The 25327-nt window shown below is 35.7% G+C and overlaps 2 protein-coding genes across 4 annotated transcripts; both read left to right on the forward strand.

Annotated features, from left to right (window-relative positions):
* Positions 1 to 294: 294 nt before the first annotated feature.
* Positions 295 to 4953, forward strand: LOC122030919 (DNA-directed RNA polymerases II, IV and V subunit 3-like). The gene is made up of 3 exons (XM_042589959.1): positions 295 to 813; positions 2458 to 2695; positions 4479 to 4953. Exons 1-3 carry the CDS (start codon positions 323 to 325, stop codon positions 4746 to 4748), a joined length of 999 nt encoding a protein of 332 aa, XP_042445893.1. The 5' UTR covers positions 295 to 322; the 3' UTR covers positions 4749 to 4953.
* Positions 4954 to 6389: 1436 nt separating this feature from the next.
* Positions 6390 to 25029, forward strand: LOC122032265 (DNA-directed RNA polymerase III subunit RPC5-like). Of its 3 annotated transcripts, XR_006126011.1 has the most exons (15): positions 6390 to 6888; positions 7531 to 7599; positions 7775 to 7882; positions 9302 to 9367; positions 10631 to 10771; positions 14440 to 14487; positions 15227 to 15333; positions 15468 to 15539; positions 16398 to 16449; positions 21021 to 21595; positions 21781 to 21996; positions 22079 to 22199; positions 24111 to 24249; positions 24354 to 24427; positions 24728 to 25029. XR_006126011.1 is itself a non-coding variant. In XM_042591545.1 (14 exons), exons 1-13 carry the CDS (start codon positions 6487 to 6489, stop codon positions 24168 to 24170), a joined length of 2037 nt encoding a protein of 678 aa, XP_042447479.1. In that variant the 5' UTR covers positions 6390 to 6486; the 3' UTR covers positions 24171 to 24214; positions 24728 to 25029. The 3 variants fall into 3 exon arrangements, 1 of the variants encoding a protein (XP_042447479.1); XR_006126010.1 differs by lacking the exon at positions 24354 to 24427; XM_042591545.1 differs by lacking the exon at positions 24354 to 24427 and having other exon boundaries at positions 24111 to 24214.
* Positions 25030 to 25327: the final 298 nt, after the last annotated feature.

Genomic DNA, 25327 nt, shown 5'->3' on the forward strand with positions numbered 1-25327 from the left:
TGATTGATAAAAATTTTATTTAGGACATAATTGATCTGAACTGATGGATTATATTTGTATTATTAAAAAAATTGTGACAATAATTAATAAAACCTATAGAAGTGTGTTAAAAGTAGTGTAAGTATTAAGTATAGAGGGTAAAATAGGAATCTCATAGCTCATAATGAGTCTACAAGGGTGAGCACGTTGTAATTTTAATTTATAAAATTAGAAGGGACTATATAGCATTAATCCGGGGTGCGAAGTGAAAATTCCTCTAGTTATTTATTGGGACTCGTATATTTTCGTTGGAGACGGCGAAAAGTCGGCCGGAGATCGAGCAATGGCGAGCGAGAAGATGGGCGGCGGTTTGCGGACGTCTTACCAGCGGTTCCCGAAAGTCCACATCCGCGAGATGACGGACGACTACCTCAAGTTCGAGCTGCGCGACACCGACGCGAGCATCGCGAACGCCCTCCGCCGCGTCATGATCGCCGAGGTGCCCACCATCGCCATCGACCTCGTCGAGATCGAGATCAACTCCTCCGTGCTCAACGACGAGTTCATCTCCCACCGCCTCGGCCTCATCCCCCTCACCAGCGACGACGCCATGTCGATGCGCTTCTCCCGCGACTGTGACGCCTGCGACGGCGATGGCCAGTGCGAGTTCTGCTCCGTCGAGTTCTTCCTCAGTGTCCGATGCGACTCCGACCAGACGCTCGACGTCACCACCGCCGACCTCCAGAGCACCAACCCCCGCGTCTGCCCCGTCAATGTGACTATTGCGAGCGCTATGTCAAGCGATCGCGAGGGATGCGAGTCCTCCGAGCAAAAGTATCCATTTTCTTGTGTAGTCTTGTAATCCTTTTATATTGCTTCTTGATTCCGGGTTTTAGTAGATGACGTCGTAAACCCTAAATAAACCCTAGACCTCAGCTTGTTTCATCATAGTTAATCTGAATCCCTAAGAATAATTTGAACAATTTCTATTGGTGCCGAGTACTAGCTCCCTTTCACTTCCCTGAATGATCTGCCATGGGATTCTCAAACTTCTGAGTCTTGTTACCATAACTCTATTCCGCCAGCCATTTCTTATTGTACCACCAAAGTAATTCCTTTTAATGGTTTTTTATTCAGAGTGAAACAAAGAGCAGTAACAGAACTAGGTTAATTGAATTTGCTCCTCAACTCTTGTCGCCAGTGTCTTCCATGAATTTGAATCTTCTGCTAGTTAGGCACACTATCCGCTGACATGCTGTTTTTTGCTTATTCACTGTTACCCTGGCTGTGAGCTAGTTGTTTATATGTTATAAAAGTATGTCTAGATAGAAATAATTAGCTAGCTACCCTTAGCAGAAATGTATTAAATACAAAATATCATAAATTGGATATGTTAAGGCTCTAGCAAAAAAGAATCAAGTGATATCATTGGTAATGTAATCCATGTTATATACTAGAGGCAGGTCTAGATTAGTTGACACTTTCATTTGACAAATAACAATGTTTTCCATTGACAGATTAGTTTGTTTCACTATTAGCTCGAGTAGATTTTCTTGTTGATTATACCTTGTAGTTCAGTAGGTGCAGCAACATTGATTATATCATGTGGAAAAAAAGTGATTCGCTTGCCCTCACCACCCCCGCTAACCCGCCCCTAGGCTAACACAGAGGAGGTAAATCACGGGTGGCTACTAGCCATTAGTGTAGGTGGCCAAGGCATAGGGAAAGGCATGTTCGGACATTGTTGGGTGGGGCCCACCCTAAACAGTTGTTTTCTTAGTCATCTATTAATTACCAGCTTGCTTGGATTTCATCTTGATCCCTGTACAACCTTGTGTACTGGCTACTGTTTTTGTCATTTTCTTTAATGTCAGATGTGAATCATGTAGCCTCATGCAAGAATAGATGTTTATTTAATCAAGGTGGCTCTATTTTGTCAGTTCATCTAATGTTTTCCTGTCTGAAAATTGGTGCAATTTCTGTTTTCTTTTTTGGTAAAAGATATCGATATATTTGTTGTGTCTTAGCCCTCTCTTCACTAGAGGAGAATTTGATCACTGCATATCTGATAGACTTGCAATCCTCTGTTATCTTGCTTGACTCAGTCTCTCTAGCTTGTCTATAAACTTTAATGTAATCAAATGTTTGTATTTGTGTCCATGGAGCCAAACTACCTTCTCAATTTTCTAAAGAGCTCTGTGTAAATGCATATTGAATACAGTGTTTCTGATTGATGTAGTGAACTTTTGGAACTTAAAGGTACAAGGAAACTTATGTATGCCACCATATCACTGTCTCATTTAAAAATAAAATATAGTTCTTTTCAACTTCCAAATGGTAGTCTTATCAAATTGGCTCCTTCGATCATATCTTTGTTTACTTCTTGAAGCTAATCTACCTACCAATTACCTTAGCTGTATATGGTCATGATATCTTGTTGTTATCTTCCAAGCCTGATGGTTGTGAATTTGATACTAGGGGCATACTCATTGTGAAATTACACCGTGGGCAAGAGCTAAGACTTCGAGCTATTGCTAGAAAAGGGATTGGCAAGGATCACGCCAAATGGTCACCTGCTGCAACTGTTGCATTTATGTATGAGCCACAGATCCATATAAATGAGGAATTGATGGAAACATTGACGCTTGAAGAGAAACAAGCCTGGGTTGAGAGCAGCCCTACAAAAGTTTTTGTCATTGATCCAAATACTCAACAGGTTTGTCCAATTGTTAGTTTCCCAAAGTTTGTGTTTGTTCCTCCGAGGAATTTTTCATATTGTTGTGGTTTTCATTGCTCTTTATAATCTTCAAGACAGGAGCTTTTATCTACTCTTGAATTTGTAGAAGTATATGGTCTCAAAAATATTTCAGTGATCCTACTGTTTTATATTGGTGATCTTGCTTTTTTAATTGTTAATGTCGACTCTATCTTTAAAGGGACTAATTATTCATGAATTAATGAAGCTGGTGCTCTGTCTTTTAGTTGCTTTGATAATAATTGAAAAAAAAGAATTTCTTCTCATTACGATCTTGCTCGATATTATCACTCACATCAGGCTGGATAATTTAGTACCTTGTTTTGTAGCAATTTTCAGTATTTCCTGGTCACTCAAAGCGTCATATATAGATTGTAGATTCCAACCAATACCACTTGAAAAGTCAAACCAATTTTGAATTTATGGTATATTAGAGTGAGTTGTGGCTTCACCACAGCACTATTCACACTGAATAGCAGCACGAATGCCGCATGACTATAATTGTGCGATTGTTGGGGTTCTTTTTGCTACCAAATTATCACAAATTACAGCCTTCTTTGGAGTTCTAACCTGAACATAAATGTAGGTATGCTAATCCTTGGTTATTTAAACCCACCAGCTTGGCTTCATCACAAAGATTGTGTTTAATAAACTGTTCATTTTGGTTAAGTGCTTTCTACAAAACTGGTATCAGTTCAGTTTTCTGCTTTTTCTATGAAAACATGAAAACTATGGTGAAATTTTTCGATTTTGTTACCAGTGCCTTTATACATTGTAGTGTTAAAATATAAAATTACACACAAAATTTTACCTCTTGCTTAAATGTCATGTGCTCTGCAAGTATATTCTTTCATTACACCGGTAACAGTTCATCTTTGGTGAGAGGGTTTTATGATCTAGGCATTTGGGGTAACAAATGAGTAGTGACAGTCCTAGAATGTAAGGCTTAAGATGGATGCATAAAACTTAAATGCCTCAATACATTCGTGGTTTACCATTGTAATTGATAACACGATCTTGGTTTGAAAATATTCACCTCCTGGACATGCCAATCAACTTGGAGAGAATGTGGCATGTCATTAATTTTAAATAGAACCCTAAGATAACAGTCAACAGTGAAAATGCCTAATTCTAGTAACTATGATTCTCTTTCATAAAGAGACAAAGCAATCCCTTAATCTGTTAATACATTTATGAACAAGTAAAGAAGGCCAGGCAGGTTGGATAGACCGATTAGGTGTGGCAGGCCGGGCAAGTTGACCAATCCGGTTGGGCATGCCAGACCGGCTGAATGAGTCAAATAAAAGGATTGGGCTGGTCGGGCCAATGGTTCAGCCAGGTAGGTTGGGCTTAGTAGGTGGATGAATCCTACAAAATATTTTATGTAGGAGTAATATTTTATGTAGGAGTATTTTATCTTTGTTTCTAATAGATTTGAAATACCTATTCCTTGTCTATGTTATTCTGTAATCCAAATTGAGGAAGAATTGTTCCTACTCTATTTTATCTAGTCCATTCCATCTACCAATCAAATCCTAAATGAATCAGCCTGTATAAATTTGGAGTTTCTCAAAAAGAGACGAGAGATTTGTCGAATAGAACAGTTGAACTGATAGCATTTGACAAGTTACTTACAGCTCAGAACATATTTATCGTTTGCCCGAACGATTTCACTAAAGAAGACTTGGCACTGATAGTTCTAGACTTGTTGATATGTAGTTTGGCTTTTTGTTGTCAATATCAGGTGGAAGTTAACGACCCAGAGGCCTATACATACGAAGATGAAGTCCTCAAGAAAGCGGAAGCTATGGGGAAACCAGGCCTCATCGAGATTTTTCCTAAAGAAAACAGTTTCATATTCACCGTTGAATCAACCGGTGCCATCAAGGCTTCACAGATGCTCCTCAATGCGATCAACGTTCTGAAGCAGAAGTTGGATGACATCCGCTGCTCGCATGATGATGCATCCGACATGAACGAACTAACTTCACACCTGGGAATTCAGTCGATCTAGATGTACTCTCCATGGTACTATTTTGCGAAAACTTATGAAAGGGTAAATCAATAGACTATTTTGTGCCTTTTGGCACTAGAACCCTTCAAACTTTCTTTTATATGATGTATGCGTTATTGGGTTGTTATATTGAAGTGTGTAGCTAACTATAAATTGTTGAGATTAACACGACATGAGGAGTATGATGAGGATTCACAGTGTGCAATAGAGTTTGATTTTCAGAGTGCTGCAGTTGGATTTTTTGTTGGGACATATTTGTCATCGAAAAATTTGGGTTGAGTGGTCACGGCTGAAGCGCCTCTGAGCGTAAAAAGCCCATGAGTTTGCTTTCATGAATTTAGTGGGAAAATTTGCGTTGAGGGGTCGTGGACTGAAGTATCTATGAAAAAGTCCACGAGTTTGTTTTCACGAGCAGCATTATTGGATGGTCTTACAGGGATAAAGAAGACCGTGGGGGTCGTTTGTCAATGACTTGATGTTGTGTTTTTATGATTTACTGTTAGGATGAGTGGGAAATTTATGTGGGGCCAGGTTAGTCATCTCCAAAATTAATTGAATAGTAAAAATTGAACACTTAGGACTTGATGTGGTACTTTCATGATTTATCCTTGGGAATTTATAGGGAATTTTTGTAGGGTTGAATTGATTATCTTTACGATAATTAGATTATAAGAATGAGACACTTGTGTTATTAAAAAAAGTTATTACACTTATTTTTGAATTTTTTAAGAAAAAATTAAATTATTTAAATTTAATCTAATTAATTTATAAGATATTTGGTAAAATAAAATAAAATAAAATCTATCATTTTGGCCCCTCCACAACCCTCTCATATCATTAGGAGAAAATAAATTAAGAAATATTGTTTAATTTTATAAATCTATATCAACTTGGCTATTAATTTATAACATAGCTTCTAGTAGTAATTATGATTATCATTGTCAAAGGGGGTTTGGCTAAACTTATTAAAAACAGTTTATAAGTTTGTATAGTTTATAAGTTATTTTAGGTGTTTATAAGTTGTTAGGTCTTATTTTAAAAATAAGTTGTTAAAGTGTTTCGATAAACTTATTATAATCAACTTAAAGGTATTAATGTGTTTATTATTATAAGATCTTTTTATTAATAAAATTATCAAAAATGGTATAATACTATTAATAGAGGGTTTTGAGTTTTTTATTAATAGAGGATTTTGGGCGATTTCTGCATCGGTGGAGAGAAAATTAGACAGAGGCGTTGACGGAAAAGATGACACAGTGCCCGGAAGAGAAGTTGGCGGAGATAGAAAGATATTATGTTTATAAAAATTTATGAAGGATAAGATGATGATTTATGAAATTATATAAGGATATTTTAGAAAAAAAATAAAAAATTTTACCAAATAAATTTGAAGTGTTTATAAGTTCCAAAATATCTTATAAGTTATTTTAGAGAGCTTATAAACTCAGCCAAACACCCTCTCAATGAAAATAATTTTGATTAAGTTTATAAAAAAATAACATAATAATATTATATGTATAGTAATTTTAATTAAATTGGATTAAAAAGGAAAGACTAAGTTGTATAGATATTTATAGTTATTTAATCTCAAATATATATGACAGTTTCCGACGGACAGGCTGTCCCACCTCTTTTACCATTTTCTTCGACCCTGTCAGGGTTTAAGCGCCTTCGATAACCGTTTGGAGCGCACGCAACGCAAGCAACTGCGGGAAGGAGGAGGATACAGGAGAGAGAGATGGACGGCGGCGGCGGCGAGGACGGCATCGATCCCGCATGCGGAGAGGCGATGGACCTCGACATGGCCCTCGATCTCAACTTCTCCCACGGCGCCGCCAGGCCCGCCCCGCGATCCGCCCGCTTCCAACCCAAGATGAAGGGCAAGGTCAAGAACGAGCCTCCGATCCGGATTAAGCCCGATCCCGACACCAAACCTTCCTCTCATCCCGCTTCTTGTCCAGACCCCGTCAAGGAGGAGCCTGGAGTTGACCCCTCGTCGTCCCGCCCGGACGCAGAGGACGCAGAGAGCGGTGCGATGGATGTTGATGGAGGTTTCGAGGAGGAAGTGGAAGAGGATGATACAGTGGTTCGCGAGATCGACGTCTTCTGTTCTCCAACTCCTCTCGATGAGGATACCTATGTAAGTCTTTTCTTCTCTATAATGTTAAATTTGGAAGTTCATCGTTGTTACTTTGGCAACCAAGTACTGGAGCATAGTTGTGGTCGCTGTCATTCTTGCTGGGTGCTATGTACATTGTCTGGACGCTGGAACCTAGAGATGGATCATAATTCCTTGACAAAAATGATATTTCAGGAAATTAGACTTCAATTTTAGTATTTGGAGGCTAGGAATGGCATTATGTTTCTTCTTTTTCTGACTTGTGAATAGGAAATTAAACTTGCCTCCTTAACTAGTAATGAAAAAGGATGGGCATACAAATCTACACTTTTGGATGGAGTTTGGAATTCCAAGTTTTGTGGAGTTGGAATTTTCCTCAAAATTATCATTGGAAATATGATTTTTGAATACTTTGCCTATTTGAATACTTTACCCAACATAAATAGAAACAAAAAATTTATTTTGAGACTTCAATTAAGACAAATAAGCATGTGTGTTATAAGATATCCTCGACTAGGTAGTGTCAGTGACAAGGGGAAAAAACAATCTTGGTAGCATTATCAACTGAACATAGTTTCATATGGATTTTGCGTGTCTTAAATAAATAGTACTTTCAATCATATTTAATGTACGACTCCATTTACAAACTTCTTGTTTTTTCAGCTATATATTTTGCAATATGTACTTAGACCTTCTTGGAGACCATATGAACTGAATGAAAGATGTGACAAGGTATGTTCAATAGATTCAGTATCAAGTGTGTTTTCCTTTTTTTTGTTTTGTTTTATTGTTCATTTGCTTTTGCATTATTACAACCTTAGCCAACCCCACCTAGTGGGATAAGGCTTGATTCTTGTTGTTGTAGTATTATTACAACCTTTCTTTAGCTATTTTTTGTCCTTTTCAGGTCCGTGTGAAGCCAAAAAAATCAAATATTGAGATAGACTTGAGTCTGGATATTGATAGTGAGAACTATGATCAAGACACCTCTGAACTCCAAAGGTTAGAGAAGCAGGTACGAACTATGTGACCTTGTATTTCCACTCTTTCTTATTGATGGATACTCGCAGGAGTCATTTATGCTGCTGAGAGCGTAAATTCATGACAAATTTTAGACTTGTGGCTTCTAGTTTGATGGCCATTATGCTTTAGATTCATTAAATGCCCCTTTGATTGATGTTTTCTCTTAGCCTTTCCATGTAACATATTGTTGCATGGAGATGAAGGTATTTAGTTGATAATGCTATCTTTGTTCGAAGATTTAAATACTTATTTCCATCCGGCATGTTTGACATATCTTGATCCACTGCTTGATTGAAATCATCATAGTATTGAGTGTTGACATGTTATAACTTCCTTAAAGATGGTGAGGGTAAATAGAGATAAGATTCCCCATTGTCCTTAGCCAAAGTTTGATGTCAGAATTTATTGAGAATATTGTAAAGCATCCTACCTGAACAAAAATAGTTAAGAATGACAATAGGTACAGGTACCTTACTAATTGGGTGCCCTACTTAAGCTGGTCAGGTTCCAATACTAATTAAGTTGGATAATTGCAAGTATTTTAAGATATTTCAACAGGTTAGGTACCTGTCAATATATAAATACATATTCCACTGCCTTAGGTGGATAATTTCCCCCCACAACTCCTTCCCAAATAAGTCCTTTGGTTGTTCGTGATAATTCGATGGTATTATTAGTAGTTGCATGATATGTTGCCCATATATTTGTTATTTGATGATAATCAACAAAGACATTTAGTACTTGTTTAATTAGTATGGTAAAAATCATGTGCACCCCATCCATTGCCATCCCCATATATCTAAACGTATAATTGGATATGCATATTTATTATATGCTTTATATATTCGGACAAAAGGCTAAATAACCAAGATCATAAATGAACCCTGGACAAACTTTTAAACAAACCAATTCATAAACTATTCACTAGCATTCTTCAATCTTCATGAACATTAACGAGTTAAATTCACAAGTGTTGAAGCTTGCTTGTCTATCTTATCTTGCTTTAAAATATGTTCAAGTTTCATTATTTTTCATTTCTAATATTTAAAATATACATGAACTCTTATTAAGTTTAGTATTGAACTGGTTAGGGAACGATTTGTGCATTTACAACCCTCATTGGGTGGACCGGGTTATGGATTGCCTTTATTTATCACTAATCAATCAATTTATTCTCCTAGTATACTTAGGTGCTCTTTGTTTTTTTTCACATATGCTTATATTTTATTCGTCTACACAACTTTTTGTCCCATTTTTTTTTGTTTCACCGCTGAGTCCATTGGTATGAAACTTAGTGGCACTTGAAATGATTGCCAGATAGCTACTTTTGCAATTACTTTAGTGAGTGATATGTAGGTTTCTTGTATCGCAAAGTTTTCATCACCCTGACACTTGATTCCACTTTTTCCAGACATTGTCTTCATCAAAAACACCTTTAGTAGCTACTTATGCTGTCGGGATGTTGAATGGAAACCAGGTACCTTTTTTTGCTTCTAGTTCAACATAGTTCACATTTTTTCTTTCAGAAAATCTAAATTAATTTCTGCAAATTACCAGATTTTCTATTCATCGTTACAAATTTTAAATTTCTTGTAAGTTCTGTTTTAGTCAACATGGATGTGCTTTCGTTGGTGTGAGTATTATAGATGCCGTTGGAAATTATATCAGATGCCCTTACAAATTACATATCATTAGCAGATGGGTTTGATTGGGCTAGTACTGGATATTGCTTAAAGAATATATAGAGATTATGATTGGGAATTTAACTTGATTTTGCAAACTTTGTTTGGGCTTGTATGATTAGCCTCATCTCTCTCTATTACAATGTCTATCACCTCTTGCTATTTTCTTTTGTTTCCTGACGGTTGGGTCATCTTTTCCTCACATTTTACTGTAAGAAGAATGATGTTAGATGTGCTTCCATAAAAGGCAAAATTTTACTCATTTGTCACCCAATCAATTAACTTGATAGAATCTCGTTGTCTAATCGACATTAAATAGATTCTGACATATTTTACTACTTTACATGGGTATTAATCTTGGAACAGTCTTTTTTACATAGAAATACCTGCTTTCACTGATAAGCTCATAGCCTGGTCATTATTTAGTGCTAAAAATATAACTTCTTCAAACAAGAACTTTAATGAAGAGCAAAAGCAAGCAATCTCTCTTTTAGAGTTATAGCTTCAATTTATTTCCCTGGTAAAAATTGTAAGAAATGACTTAGGCTTTGTTTCCTTGAAGGGGTACAGGATACAAGAGAAAGAAAAGAGGTGATAGGAAATGAAAGGAAGAGTAGTATATTATTCCTCTAGGTGTGTTTGTATGTGTGTGTGTGAATCTTCTTCCAGAGGCAGAGATTGTAGATGCAATAGGAAGGCTCATAGTGGAGGGCAAAGTCCAAGAGTGTGGGGAGACATGTGTCTGAATTGATAATGTTCACTCAAGTTAGCAGGATCAATTTTGAGTGGACAAGAATTTTCTTCTAGCTTCTTTCCATACCCAACTTTCTTCAAAGGAAATGCTCATTTTTCTCTTTCCTTGTTTTCTTTTCCATTCTTTCAAGGAAACAAAACTTTAGTCACAGGTTTCATTGTCCTAGTGGATGGATATTGTTGCTTACCACTCTCAAATTAGTTTCTTATTTATGATGTATATGTTGTATGCTGTTTGGCTTGTTTATATCAATGGCTTACATTTGTCAAGAGAAACTTAATTTTCTTAATTTCATTGCTTGCAGTTGCACTTAAATCCTGTACATGCAGTTGTCCAACTCCGCCCATCAATAGCATACTTAAATCCTAAGACGAAACAAAATGTGCAGAGTGCGGAATCAAGTGCAAAATCTGACATCAATGCTGTAGGTTTACCGATCAAGCAGGTGAATTTCGTTTCTAACTCCCTTGCTCACAAAAATAACACTTTAAATTGAAAAAGGTCTTTGATATTACCAAGTCCCTTGTTAAAGATATTTTGTGGCATTTTCACCTGAAGGCTTCTTTTGTCTTTCACCATCCTACAATGCTGCACAATGTTTTACAAAGAAGCAAAGGCTTTGTGAATGTGCCTCCAATAAAAGTAGTTAGGGACCTTAAATATGCTATAGCACAGTCTTTCTTGTTTCACGAAAACACCCAATCTTAGTGAGAAATCTCTAATCTAAAGTTTGTCATGAATAGTATTGCTAGTAGTCTTTCTCGTCATTGACTTGCTATCTAATTAATTCTTTTCATATTCGGTGTTTATTGTTCTGAAATATTTTTCCCCTCTTATATTTTGATAAATGCAACAACCACAAGCCTATGTATAAAAAAAAAAAACAGTGGCACATGACTACATGTATCCTCTGCCCTTCCCAGAAAATTCCTGTACAGCTATACACTTGTACTTGCATCCATCTCCTCTCTTTCCGTTCTCTTCTGAATCCTTTTTTGTTTGCTAGAGGACTTGTCTATACTAGGTTAGCATCAATCAAAATGGTTTTTATTTGATTACAATGGGCTTTAATTGAATCTGATTCACATCATGTGCCACCACCTAAGTTGTGCAATTAACATTGATTGATGGGTAGAAAGGTTTAAAATCTCGTTACAAGCTGAACTGGAGCTTCGGTGGTTGTCTGAAACAAGACAAATTTGGTATTGTGCTGGATTCTTGACGCCTAGTTCCGGTTGCAAGTTAGAGGTGGAAGAAGGAGATGAAGGAGAAAAAGAAGAGGGTGCAACTATGTCCATAGAGTTTTTTGATGGTTTCACGGAAGCTGTTTGAAGCTTTAACCCTTTTGAAATTGTTTGTGAGTTGAAGAGAACACTAGTTCTTATAGTGAGATCCTCACATAGCTCTTCACGAATTGAAGAAAATCCTTGTGAGGCTGTATTGCAAGTTGTGCATGAGTAGCTATTCCGCGAGTCATTGTGGAATTGTATCCAGTCATTATAGAGCATAAAGGCTACTAGTTGATGTTTTCACATTTTCCCTGTTTTGTCCTACATTTGTTTAGCAGGATGGATATCTATCGTTCTATTTTAGATATTCATCATAGGAGTATCTTAATGTTGTCAGCATATGCTTTTCATAGTGGTGCTAATGATAGCAATGTGGTCTAATTGATAATCTTATTTCTTTTCTCGTTTTCACGTTCTTGCAATTCTCAGGGATTGAACAGTATGTTCTTCATATGTTTTTAAACTCTTTTATTTATATCTCTGAGCTTATGACACTACATAATTTACTGTTTTGATATTGCATCTTGATCAGTTATTGCATATTCTTTTGTTTTTAAAATTTTGTACATCATTTGTTGCCTAATCTGTGTTATTGGGAAACATTTTTTACTTGTGTCAATTTGTTTTGATGAATATTGTAAAAACTAGGGAAAATTAAATATTATATACTCAATAAAGATGGGATAACCTTTAATATATTAGGACTTAAGGTGTAACCTTAAATATAAAATTGTAATAACCTTATTTATACTAATATCTCTAGCACTCCCCTCAAGCTGGAGCATATATAGTATCATTGTCTAGCTTTTAATATATTTATATATATCTTTTAATATATCCTATCTATGTCCAGTGAACTGGATAAATTCTCATAAGCAGACTATAGATTAGATACTACTATAAGGACATGAAAAATATTGATATTCGTATGGAAGCAAAACAAAACTTATATTGTTAATGAAGCATGCAATTCATGTTTGACCTTGGTCTAGAGCTAGTTGATAGAGTTCACTATGTATTAGGATCGGAAGCAGGGACTGGTAGTAGTTCTATTTGTGTCCAGGTGAGCATGATCATTGATCTGCTATCCTTGTAATGATTTTGGTGGTAGGGTTTTGAATAGAGGCCTGCTCCTATGTTTGGTTCTGGCCTTAAATCATAGCAGGTTCAATGTTAGGATTCTCTGCATTTGGGTTTGACATTATGTCGCAGCAGCTTTGACTGGTTTCCATTGCTTGATTCAAGTGTTATGTTGTAGTGATTTCAGTGGTAGATTTCTCTGCTTGGTTTCAACCTTATGCCATAGCCGTTTAATTGATATGGTTCTCTCTATGTTTCTGACACTATCCTGCAATATCTTCAGTGGTAGGCTTCCCTCTGCATGGTTTTCCATATTATGCCATGGTGATTTGGTGGTAGGGTTTCCTCTTCTTGATTTGATGGTTTATCGAGCTGTACACAACCGTCTATTGCTTTACTGAATTGCGCATGGAATTCATATACTCAAGGTAAGAAATGTATACCAAAATTAATCAATTTTCTGGAGAGATGGAGTGCTAGCTACGACAATCTCCTACATAGAAACCTTTCACTGGTGTTGTCAACAATGCAGTCACATGCCTTACAATCAAGGAAAGCCTTTTGATCCTTATCAAGCTTAAGCTTTTAGAGAGCTACACTATCATCAAGGACGATGCATAAAGGTTGCCTTGTCTTGTTGGAAGGAGGACAAAGTTATCATTTTTTTGTTGTTGCAGTGTAGAGATGGCTAGTTCACTGCAAGATAGTTCTCACTATGGAGAGGAAGTGTTGCGAGCAATATTAGAGTCAGGACTTACATGGGTAGCTGTTTAAGATGTCAGTAGATCCATTGGTGCATCATGAACCTCAGGATGGTAGCAGGAGGGATTGCACAAATATGTGATTTGACAACAATCGATGTGGTTTCTCCCTCACGCTTAACATTGGGATGATTGAGGTGAATCTTGGATCTAGCAGAAGATGAGGTGTGATGCATTGCATACAGTACAGTGGAGTTAGCTTGGTGACTGAATATATGTGTAGGTAGCCAGTTGGGCCCCTGTAGATGCCATACATCTAGTGCAGCCAAATGTGAATCTTCTACATCAGTTTCATGAGGCATCATACATCTAGATGAAGTTGGCAGAGACATCGACAATGAACAATTGATTCTAGTTGCGTGGATTCATGAAACTTCACAAAAGTGACAATCTTATGTGCATAAGGCCACACTGTAGTAGAGTGAGGTTTTTCATTAGAGCCACAAATTCCTATTTTCAGCTGTGGCGATGGCAGTGATGAAGTGTTTGACACAAGCATGACAATGATGATAGAGGTGAGATGATCAATAGATGAGGGATAACTTCTCCCCTGAAGAGAATCTTTTTGGAAAATTCAAACACTAAATGGGTGGCTCTCATACCATGAAGAAATTAGGAAAAGCTGAATATTATATTACATATAATGATGGGTTTAACCATTACATGGTTCTATATATAGAACCTTAGACTACTCTAAACCTAATGCAAAATTAAACCTGTTACACCAATAAACCTATTAATACTAATATCTCTAACATATGCATACTCTCTTTAGTAAATAAGTAAATATCCTAATAGAAGCCAATCTAATTTAGGTGGAGTGATTTTCTCTTTGTCAGGGCTGCTTCTACAGTTTTCTAGTATTATCTTACATCATAATTATATTCAGTCTAGAATGTGTCTTTGATGCTTCAGCCTTCATCAACGTTTTACCATTTAAATACTGTATTACTGAAAACTTCAAATTTCTTTTTCCTGAACAGGAAAAGTTGGGCCAGGCAGGTTCGAATGATGGTGGAGAAATAGATGAGGTTTGAAGCTCCATGTACCTCATTATTGATTTGATTACCTTTCTACTTTTGATTCTTCTCTCTTTAATTTTTTGTTTGCTCAATCAAATTTATTTTAATTTCTAACTTAGCTATGATATATCAACGATAACTGCGAACAAAGTTCTCAGTCTTTTGTATGAAGGAACAACTCACATAGATTCATCATTCAAGTAACTAAATTTTCTTCTTTGGTCAATCTCAAGTTCTCAATTATTCTCCTTTATTAGAGAAGCATGCTATGTGCTATGCAAAGAAAGGATTGGAAAGGAGATCTAACTAGGATAAACAATTTGAAGAAAAATATAAAGTTAACCAGTCAAAAGCAATGTGTTATTTTGTAATGTTTATGATTACTTTTTCACACAACATTACGGAGCAATTCCATAAGATTCAATAGGATCATTACATATACTTTTTTTCTAAAAGATCATCTCTTTTTCTCTCTAGGCGCAAGTATCTGTTTTTCGGACACACTCAAGCTGCATTGTTTCCCTGCTAGACTATGGCCTCTAAACAGCCTAGTAGTTCTTCGAGTTAAACAATGCTTCCTATTAAATCTTCATTGGGTTTTTCATTGAATTTTTTTTAAGAAATAGATGCTCTAATAGCTTTACCTCCTGACCTGTATTAGATGGTGGTTCATATTGTGAAATTTTCTGTTGAATTGCTAGAATATTTTTTTTACAATGTTAAATCTCCTTCATTGTTCTATATGCAGCCATGGATATCTCTAGAATATCATCCAATTGATAGCCACTTTACAGATAGATACCATCAGAAAATGATTGCAGAAGATCATCATCAAATTCCATTTATGATTAAACCGTGAGACCTCAAACTAGAGAACTACTAAACATAACTTTTTGATGTTATTTCCCTGCTATTAGTTCTCAAAGGTTGCACCTTTTCATATATGTGATTTAGATTCCTGATTTTATCATATTGAATTGATGCCTTAGATCTGATTATATCAACTCATTGTACCCTGGAACATCAACAGACGATAAGAGAACACAAGCTTTTTCTCTAAGGTAAGGGCTTCCAGCTGCAGTGTCATCTTATGATCTTCTGCTTGTGTCCTGCAGGTCTTTCTTCATTGTACCCTGCGTGTCTTACTTTTTCTTGAACCATATTTCATTTTGCGTGTGTATATCAGTTCGAATCATTCTATTAAACATATGGTTTTCTTAAAGGACTGCAAGGGCATAATTGATTTGATTTCATAGTTATTAAATGAAATTCACTCTTGAGTTTTTGATGATTTGACTGCAATAGTAATTTCAAAACCTATGCACATGGAACTCTCACTATCATAGATCAAACGAAGATTTGTCATGTTCCTTTGATTTCCGAGAAAATATTCTTAGCTTAGGTTCTCTTCTTGTTCTCTTTTCCAAAACACAAATCTATTATGAGCATCTTATCTAACTGCTGCATTTGTTAAAACCAAACCTATAGGTAAATCTCTGTGATGCTCATTAACTTCATATTTGCATCTTAAGCAAGCAACTTACTCCAAGACAATGAAATTTTATTTGTACAATGAAGTGCTAGTAACTCTCCTACACCATCAATGATATTCTAGGAGTTTTCTTCTACTATGAGCTGGTTTTTGCTGTATTTTTTTCCCTTTTTTGTTTTAAAAAAAGATGAGCTCCTACTGACTTAGGAATTCCTTTTTGTTATATTCCATATCAATAATATGAGCTAGATTCTGATTTATTCTCTGCATTGCATGAAAATCACCAAAACCTTATTTTATCTTGCCTTGTATTTTTTTTTTTAATTTCTTGTCGGCCATAGTCAGTTGAACTGAATCCTTGTTGGAAACATGATTCTTATTTTTTATTTTGCAACTGCAATAAATCTGCCTTTTCATGTGTCTGTAGGCACTTGCTCTCACTCCCCTTGGAAAAGCGGTTGAAGAAATGGTTTTCTGAGGTTTAATCTCTTTTTGTGCTTAATTTTTTATCTGATCTGCATTCCTAAGAAGAAAGCAAACACTCTTATACTTTTAGGATTTTATTTGTATAGAAGTTGAAGAATCGTTACTGTGATATTATTCGCTACATCTCCATGAGAACTTGGGTGTAGTGTTAAATAGGCAAGAGTTCTCACACCATAGGTTAGATAAGAACAAATATGATAGGAAAACTAATAATCTAAGATTTGGAACATGGAACATAGGAACTTTCACTGGTAAATCAATGGAGGTAGTCGATATGATGATTAGGAGAAAAAATAATATTTTGTGTGTACAAGAGACAAAATGGACAGGTGAGAAGGCAAAGATGATAGAGAACTCGGGTTTTAAGTTATGGTACACTGGAAAGAGTAAAGCAAGAAATGGAGTGGGTATTATTGTAGATAGTTTGTTAAAGGATGATGTTGTAGGAGTAGTTAGAAAAGGGGATAGAATTATAGCCCTTAAGATAATAGTGGCGAAAGAAACTATGAACATAATTAGCCTATATGCACCACAAGTAGGATTAGATGAAGCTACCAAATCAAGGTTTTGGGAGGACTTAGATGAAATATTACAAAATATTTCACCAAATGAAAGGATTTTAATAGAAGGTGATCTAAATGGGCATGTTGGAGTGAAAAATGAGGAATATGAGAGAGTACATGGGAGTTATGGGTTTGGAACGAGGAATGAGGAAGGGAAAATTATATTAGATTTTGCGATAGCATATGACCTTATATTAGCTAATACGTTTTTTAAGAAAAGATAAGAACACTTAGTCACATTCAAAAGTGGGAATAATAAATCGCAAATTGACTTTCTAATGGTTAGGAAGAAGGATAGAAAGATTTGTAAAGATTGCAAAGTCATCCCTGGAGAAAGCTTAACTACCCAACATAGGGTAGTAGTGTTGGATATACGCCTTAAACATAGTATCAATAGAAAGAAAATATGTACAATTCCTAAAATTAAGTGGTGGAAGTTAAAGGATGGGAAGCAACATATATTTAAGGAGAAAATAGAAGTACAAGCATTAGGTGAAATATACGATGACTCTAATACAACATGGGATAAGATGGTATCAAAGTTGAAAACAGTAGCTAATAGTGTCCTCGGTGAGTCAAAGGGGCATCCACCGCTAAGTAAAGAATCTTGGTGGTGGAATGAGAAAGTACAAGAGAAAGTGAAGGAAAAACGAATAGCTTATAAGGAATTATATATTTGTAAGAATGAGGAAAACTTAAAAAAATATACAATAGCCAAGAAAGAAGCTAAGAAAGTGGTGAGTGAAGCAAAAAATGAAACTTTTGAACGGTTATATCAAAAATTGGATACAAAAGAAGGGGAAAGACATATTTATAGAATAGCTAAAGTGAGAGAAAGAAAAACAAGAGATCTTAGTCAAATAAAATGTATTAAAGATGAATGTAATAGGGTATTAGTAAGCGATGGAGAAATAAAAGAGCGGTGGAAGAGGTATTTTCATCAACTTTTTAATGAAGGTTTAGGAGATCAACTTAACTTGGGTAATTTAATTAGGTCAAATGAGCATCGAAATTTTAATTTTTATCGTAGAATTCAAACTTCAGAAGTAAAACAAACTTTAAATGAGATGCACAATGGAAAAGCCGTTGGACTAGATGATATTCCGATAGAGGTATGGAAGTGCTTAGGGAAACAAGGTAATTAAATGGCTTACAAAATTATTTAACATGATATTGAAAACGAAAAAAATGTCTGATCAATGGAGGATAAGTACTCTAGTTCCCTTATATAAGAATAAGGGAGACGTACAAAATTGTGCAAACTATAAGGGTATTAAACTAATGAGTCATACTATGAAACTTTGGGAAAAAGTAATAGAAAAAAGATTAAGGAAGGAGACCACAGTAACAGAAAATCAATTTGGGTTTATGCCTGGAAGGTCGACAATAGAAACTATACATCTTCTTAGACAATTAATTGAAAAATATTGGGAGCAAAAATAAGATCTACACATGGTATTCATTGACTTAGAAAAACCGTATGATAGAGTCCCAAGAGAAATTATATGGTGAATTTTAGAAAAGAGAGGTGTTAACATAACATATATTGAACTAATTAAGGATATGTATGAGGATGTAACGACCAGAGTAAAGATTTCAGGCCGAGTAACTGAAGCATTTCCAATAAAGATAGGGTTACATCAAGGATCAGCTCTAAGTCCCTATCTTTTTACACTAATTATGGACGAACTCACTGCGCACATTCAAGACAGTGGTGCATATTGTTTGCAGATGATATTATTTTGGTAGATGAGACACGTGAAGGAGTAAATGCTAAGCTAGAATCTTGGAGGGAAATACTAGAAGGGAAAGGTTTTAAACTTAGTAGATTGAAGACAGAATATATGGAATTTAAGTTTAGCAATAGTAGAAGTAATGAAACAATTGTTAAGATAGGAGAGGACGAGTTGTCTGGAACCGAGCGATTTAAATATTTAGGATTATTTTTACAAAATGATGGAGGGATTGAGAGAGATGTCTTACATAGAATACAAGCAGGATGGGTGAAATGGAGGGGAGCGTCGAGTGTTTTATGTGACCGTAAAGTACCTCTTAAACTTAAAGGTAAGTTCTATAAAACCGCAGTTAGACCTGCTATGTTATATGGAGCTGAATGAAAATAGCTGAGAAAGTTTGGACTATGACTCGAGCACACGAGCAGAAGATGAGAGTTGCAGAGATGAGGATGTTAAGGTGGATGTGTGGGCATACGAAGATGAACAAAATAAGAAATGAGAGTATTAGAGAGAAAGTCGGAGTTGCATCTATTGAGGGAAAACTCCGAGAGACACGTTTAAGATGGTACGGACATGTACTTAGACGACCAATAAATGCTCCTGTTAGGCGATGTGAAACTATGATAAATATGCATATCAAACGAGGAAGAGGAAGACCAAAAAAGACTTGGTTAGCAACAATAAAACAAAATAAAATTTATTTAAATATAGATGATGATATAATAGGAGATAGAGTTCAATGGCGTAAAAGGATTCATACAGCCGACCCCACCTAATGGGAAAAGGCTTGGTTGTTGTTGTTGTTGTCTTTAAGAAAACTCACTGGCATACTAATCTTTTAGTTTGTATGAAGGTTTAAATTCAAATTTTATGTAATTTAGTTGATTTCCTGAAACATAATTTGGGAATTGTTGAATGAGAAATGTTCATTATCATTTCATGATTCTATTTTAAATCATTTTCCCATAAACATGGAATCACAGAATCTGCCTGAGTCCCACGAAAATAGTAATTATTTGAAAATTGCCAAAAATTTAATCTTACCCACCTTGATGTGTCATTTGACTTTATATTTAGACATTATTTCCGTTTCATGTTTGTTGGTATTGACAGAAATTTACTTTTGAATATTTTTTCCTTTTCGTTTGACGGAATTGAATTTAAAATTCATTTTTGGACCACTTTACTGGTGCTGCAATTATCCTATATTTTGCCCAATTATCTGATCCGGTGTTTATGTACTATCAGTCTCTGTGATTCCTACTTACGTTAACTGTCATTTAGTTGCTGCAGGAAGGAATACCTGATTGACAAAGTGGCAAGAGAGAAAACTAGAATATATCTAAATCATTAGTGAAACTCAACTTTGGCTTGTTGAATTGGGGATGGGAATGTTGGTGAAATGGCAGCTGGAATGAGCGACAGTATAGCGGTCTACAGTTATTGAGGCAAGCTGGTAGTGGCTGAGGAAGAAGAGGGTAATGTGTGATAGGAAGTGAACTACAATTGGAGAAAGCAAGGATTGAGATGGCTGGTGAAGAGGAAAGAAGCTGAATAGTGAGATAGAGAAGACTGAGAAGAAGAGGCAGGCTGGGAGAATCTTGGAGCAGAGAAGTCATGCTCATAGGAGAAGTGAAATAGAAGAAAGAGGAATGTGATAGGTGCGGAAGAGGAAGCAGAGCAATGGAAATGAGAATGTGAGAAGAAAAGGAAGAAAATAGAGGAGACGGGTGAAGACCCTTTACTATATCAGGAGTTAAGAGACTTGGGACAAGAGAGAAGTGAGGAGAGAGGAAAGTTGAAGAAAAGGGGAGAAATCATCATGCTTTATTCTTACTGTTAAACCTCTTTAAGTTCAATAAATTATTTGTATAGGTATCTGAAAAGAAACCACCATATATAAACACACCAAATAACTAAGACCTACCTACCTGTTGTATCAATTGTCACTGAATACCTATCACCATGGTGTATTACTTGATCATCAGACTCCTGTCTCTACTTAACTGACCTTGCTACTCTCATTGGCTGGTATATATTTCATTATTTGTCTTAATGGGATTCACTTGTTCATAAGACCAGCATCCTAGTGCATGAGGTTTTTGCCACTGCATTTATGAAGAGTCAATTACACTTACAGAGATCTATTTCATTTCATGATACAGTAGTTAGGACATAATAGAGAAGAGCACCATAGTTCATTGGTTTTATTGATTATCTGATATTACCTTCTGATGGTTTATCATACTTCACCTCTGCGTGCAGGTTTGCCAGGTGAATAATTTTAATGCACTCTTGGATCTTGCTCCGGATAGTTCGAAAGAAGATGTTCTGAAAGTGCTGCCACATTATGCAGATTTGGTACAGGGATTGTGGGTTACAAAGAGCTCATTGTTACATGAAGGCGAAGCTGCTCTTTATAGAGATTATCTTCTTTATTTATTCAGTATGAATCCCATAATTCAAACAGACAGATTGAGGATGTTAACGTCAAAGTGCACTGGCCTGAAATCTATACTCATTCCATTGGCTGTTGAAAGGCGCATCCTCAAGCACTGGAAATTCATAAAGTCTACTGACATGGTATTTATTAGAAACAATCCAAAAATTGTGGATGATCAGGAAAAGGCTTGGTTGGCATGCTGGAATAACATAAAAAAGTCTGTAGGAGAAAAGATGCATGTCCCTGTTCCAAGTGGTAAAAGAGTTAAAATAGCCGATGATGTACATGAAAGCAAAGATAAGGCAGTGAACACAGCAGTGTCATCACTGTCAAGTGAAACACAGGAGCATCTTCTAAAGATTCTCCAGAAATTTTTCAAGGATAAAAAAATTCGTAGGTAATGCATATAAGACTTATTTACTTAGGATGTTTCCTTGCAGGTATTCTAGTTTCAGTAGCTTGTCAGTTGCAAGATCTTTTTCAGCACCCAGTCCAGCATGGATGTGCATCTGACTGCTTTACATTACATGTATATTGTAGTTGTTTGATGCAGTAATTGATTTGAATTTGTTTCGCCTACAGTATAAACTCAGTAGTCAATGAATTGAGGGGCTTGGCAATCAGCAACTCTTCTCGTCCAAGAGAAGACCCTAAAATTAGAGCGATTATTAATGCTGCTGCCAACGGTGCATCTGCTCCTATATCTGAGCTCCAGTCCATTGTGTCTCAAATCGCTGTGGATGTACATGGCACATATGTTCTGAAATCTACAGGGAGTTCGGATCTTGATAGATTGAGGTTATACCCTTTTGCGAGCTTTGTTATGTTATCTTTGTTTAAATTTTCTGAATCATGCTAATATTAGACACACTTGTGGCAGAGATGTTGTCATTGATCTTTTCAGGGGCAAAGAACCTAAGGCAAAGCTCAATAAGCAGGAGGTTCGCATGGCTGCTAAAGCTCGTCTCCAGAAGGATATTAATGATTCTGACTATAATCAGGTAAGTGCAATAGTTTCAACATTTTTTTTTTTTGAGAAAAGGTATAGCTGAAATTCTTTTACTATTAATCAGTCTAAAGGCAACAACATGCACGCACACACACACTAAGTTTAGCCCTACCTTTTGGAAAATCATTGTTGAACAGGTTTCCACACAACTATGTTTTGGGAAAAACATTAGTATGCCCTGCTGAATTTATTTATTTATTTTTTATAGTTCAGGTCCTTGATACTGAGGCATGGGAATTCTCTCTTTGAATGTAAATCAAGGACCCTTGTTGGTAATTCCCCCAGCTATCTATTCTGTATTTGTTAGACGCTTGCTAATGAGGAACATTAACCCATCCAAGAATTAGTTGGTTCAATTTTTCAATAGGTACAGACGTACAGTTCGCTCTTTTGAATGTCAGCCTAATATGTGGGCATTGTCAAGTACTCAAGCTGCTTCAAGGACCCTTCAATGCCTTGTCAGCTTATTTTCTTGTTTTTGATCTTCAACTATATGTAACAGGACAGATAATATTTACACCTAAAGTCAACAAGAGTGGATGAGATATTTCAGTTAAAATGTGAGCTTATATGCTAACGAATTGATCGTCAGAATGAAGAGTCTTGGCCACATGAATATTTTATTTCAATTTGCCTCTATCCGAGACACTATTATAAATCATTGAATCCACCAATGTATTTGTACACTGAGAAAATATATTTTGAGATTTAATTAAAATACGTAATAAAAAGGGGTGCAAGAAGCTCTCGCCATACATGGTCTCGGGGAAAGATCCATTGTACGCAGTCTTATCCTGCTTTTTGCAAGAGGCTGTTTTTAGGATTCGAACCTGTGACCTCTTGGTCACATAGCAATAACTCTACCATTGCGCCAAGGCTCCCCTTCAATTAAAATCCGTAATATATGATATTAATTTTCTTAAGATAAACATAATTTGAATGCCATTATTATCCAATCATAGAAATAATATTTAAAAGGTTATTATGTGGTAGTATCACTTCCCTACGACCATGGTTCTAAATTGGTGATCAACCTTGATTTTTTTTCTTATCTTTAGGTCTGATTTTTCATCGATTGATCTGTTACATGATTATTCATGGATGTTACTTTGTTGACAGTTTTAAGTTACCTTAAATAGATGGAAAAATAAGAGAACATATGTTCAAATGGTATGAACATTTTCCAAAAGGACTAATAACTTCAGTAGTTAAACAAGATGAATAAATTAGAGTGTAGGTTATAGGGAAACTGAAGAAACTATTAAATTTTGACCATTTAGATATTACTACCAACATAAACTTTATATATAAGTTAACTGGTGAACTAAGATCCATGTAGCAGATCCTCAAATGATCCTCAAATAATTGATACTGATGATTCATTCTTGTTTTTAACTTGTTATAGTATGACTTCAAGAACCTAAAGCTTTAATGTCATCTAGTTTGGAGTTCTACAAAATAAGCTAAACTTAGTAACACCTTCTCAAAGCAGCAAGAAGAAATTGGTGGCCTCAACTTAACCAGAGGATGCAATCGCAAACAAAACAGAATGATAGCTTGAAATCAATGCTCACTGCAAAATTTTTGTCGACATAAAGGCTTTTTTGTTTTTCATGTAGAATTAGTTGGTTAGGTTTCAGGATATGCTGCTATTTTGTCTATTTTTGTTTTTCTATTCATCTAGATGAAGGTGCCCTAAAGACTGACAAACTGGCTTGGATGCTTAACTTAAACTAACAACCTAACTGAATCTAGAATGAATGATCATAAAATAGTGAAGTTAGTCACCGTCTCTGTTTTCCTTCTGATGTGGGTTTTGTAGAATTTATATCATATGTCATCTTGCATACTATCTTACCAAATTTTCTCGACACTCCAACTTCTGATGTTCCATTATTTACAGGTAATGCGTGATTTGTGTGATTCTAGCAAAGGATCGTGGGCACTTAAAAGTGGAGACTAGTAATTGGCTCAGATGTGGATAAATTTGCCGACTGACTTTTTTTTGTGAGTCTCAAATGTTAAACTATATATCACTAGAGGTAACGCGCTATGTTGAACTTGTTTTTCACTTTTTCAATATCCAACACAACTCTATCTGCCATTTATAAGCTTGTTCTAACTGATGTCCTTTTGTTTTATGTAGCCTAATAATATTGTATTTTGTCCGTGAAATAATCAAACACAACACCTAACCATTTTGAAAAGCCAGCGAACCATGTAATGTTGCTTTCTTGTTTCATTATCATGCTTTTTGGTGTTAGCATCTTGCCCGTAAGATGGCTTTGCCGTAGGACTAAGATCATATATGGATTTCGACGGGTACCTAGTCACTCAAACCTTGTTTCGGCTGCTATGGGTGCAACGACTCTTGAAATATGGCCTTTGTAACTTATTGCACACCATGCCAATTTCAGTTTGTCAATGTACCAACATGTTAATTTTCTTCATGAAAGCCTACGCGTTTGAACATTTATTCCCTCAGCGTGGCTAATTGTATCTATTGATCTGTTCTTTCAGGCAACATTGTTCTTGTTTTCTATCGGCCAAGAGGACAACTACTACCATTATGAGTTTGAACGATGGAGGTTCAATATTTCACTTCGCAGCACATCTCACCTTTTTCTGAGTTCTCCTATTGACTAGTGACTGGAAGCTTGATTGGCATTACGTACATTTTTTTAATTTTTATTTAGTCCATCAAATTTTGGTTAATTGTGTTAGATTTAAGAAAAAAAATTCTATCAACACATTAGTATGCAGTTCTTTTCCCTAATTAATTGTTCAAACTCTCGTGAACTGCTGAAAATTTAACGCTTGAATCTTGTTTTTTTTTTTTGGGTTTTGAACAAATGCAATACATAACAAGGTTATTGTTTTATCTACAAAATAAAAAATTTAATTAATTATGGTCATGCTCTGCCACTTCACATGAGGGGCATCTCCAAGCTTCATATTCTGATTTTCTTGGTTAAGCGAGGCGGCATTCCTGACTCGCTGAATCAATTTTGTTACACTCAACTCAGTGTTAGGAGACTTGTAAAAAAAATTCAGGTAATTCGATTTTTTATCAAATTAATTTTATTTTATTAGTTTGATTTATTTAATTTTTATTAAAAA

Source organism: Zingiber officinale, chromosome 11A (genome assembly GCF_018446385.1).
Source record: "Zingiber officinale cultivar Zhangliang chromosome 11A, Zo_v1.1, whole genome shotgun sequence".
Lineage (NCBI taxonomy): Eukaryota > Viridiplantae > Streptophyta > Magnoliopsida > Zingiberales > Zingiberaceae > Zingiber > Zingiber officinale.

Excerpts from the sequence above, each read along its gene's own strand:
- LOC122030919 (XM_042589959.1), top strand. The coding sequence starts at position 323 with ATGGCGAGCGAGAAGATGGGCGGCGGTTTGCGGACGTCTTACCAGCGG. Across the intron at positions 814-2,457 it reads TGCGAGTCCTCCGAGCAAAA|GGGCATACTCATTGTGAAAT; the intron begins GTATCCATTTTC and ends ATTTGATACTAG. Across the intron at positions 2,696-4,478 it reads TTGATCCAAATACTCAACAG|GTGGAAGTTAACGACCCAGA; the intron begins GTTTGTCCAATT and ends TGTCAATATCAG.
- LOC122032265 (XM_042591545.1), top strand. The coding sequence starts at position 6,487 with ATGGACGGCGGCGGCGGCGAGGACGGCATCGATCCCGCATGCGGAGAG. Across the intron at positions 16,450-21,020 it reads TGAAGAAATGGTTTTCTGAG|GTTTGCCAGGTGAATAATTT; the intron begins GTTTAATCTCTT and ends CTCTGCGTGCAG. Across the intron at positions 21,997-22,078 it reads TCGGATCTTGATAGATTGAG|AGATGTTGTCATTGATCTTT; the intron begins GTTATACCCTTT and ends CACTTGTGGCAG.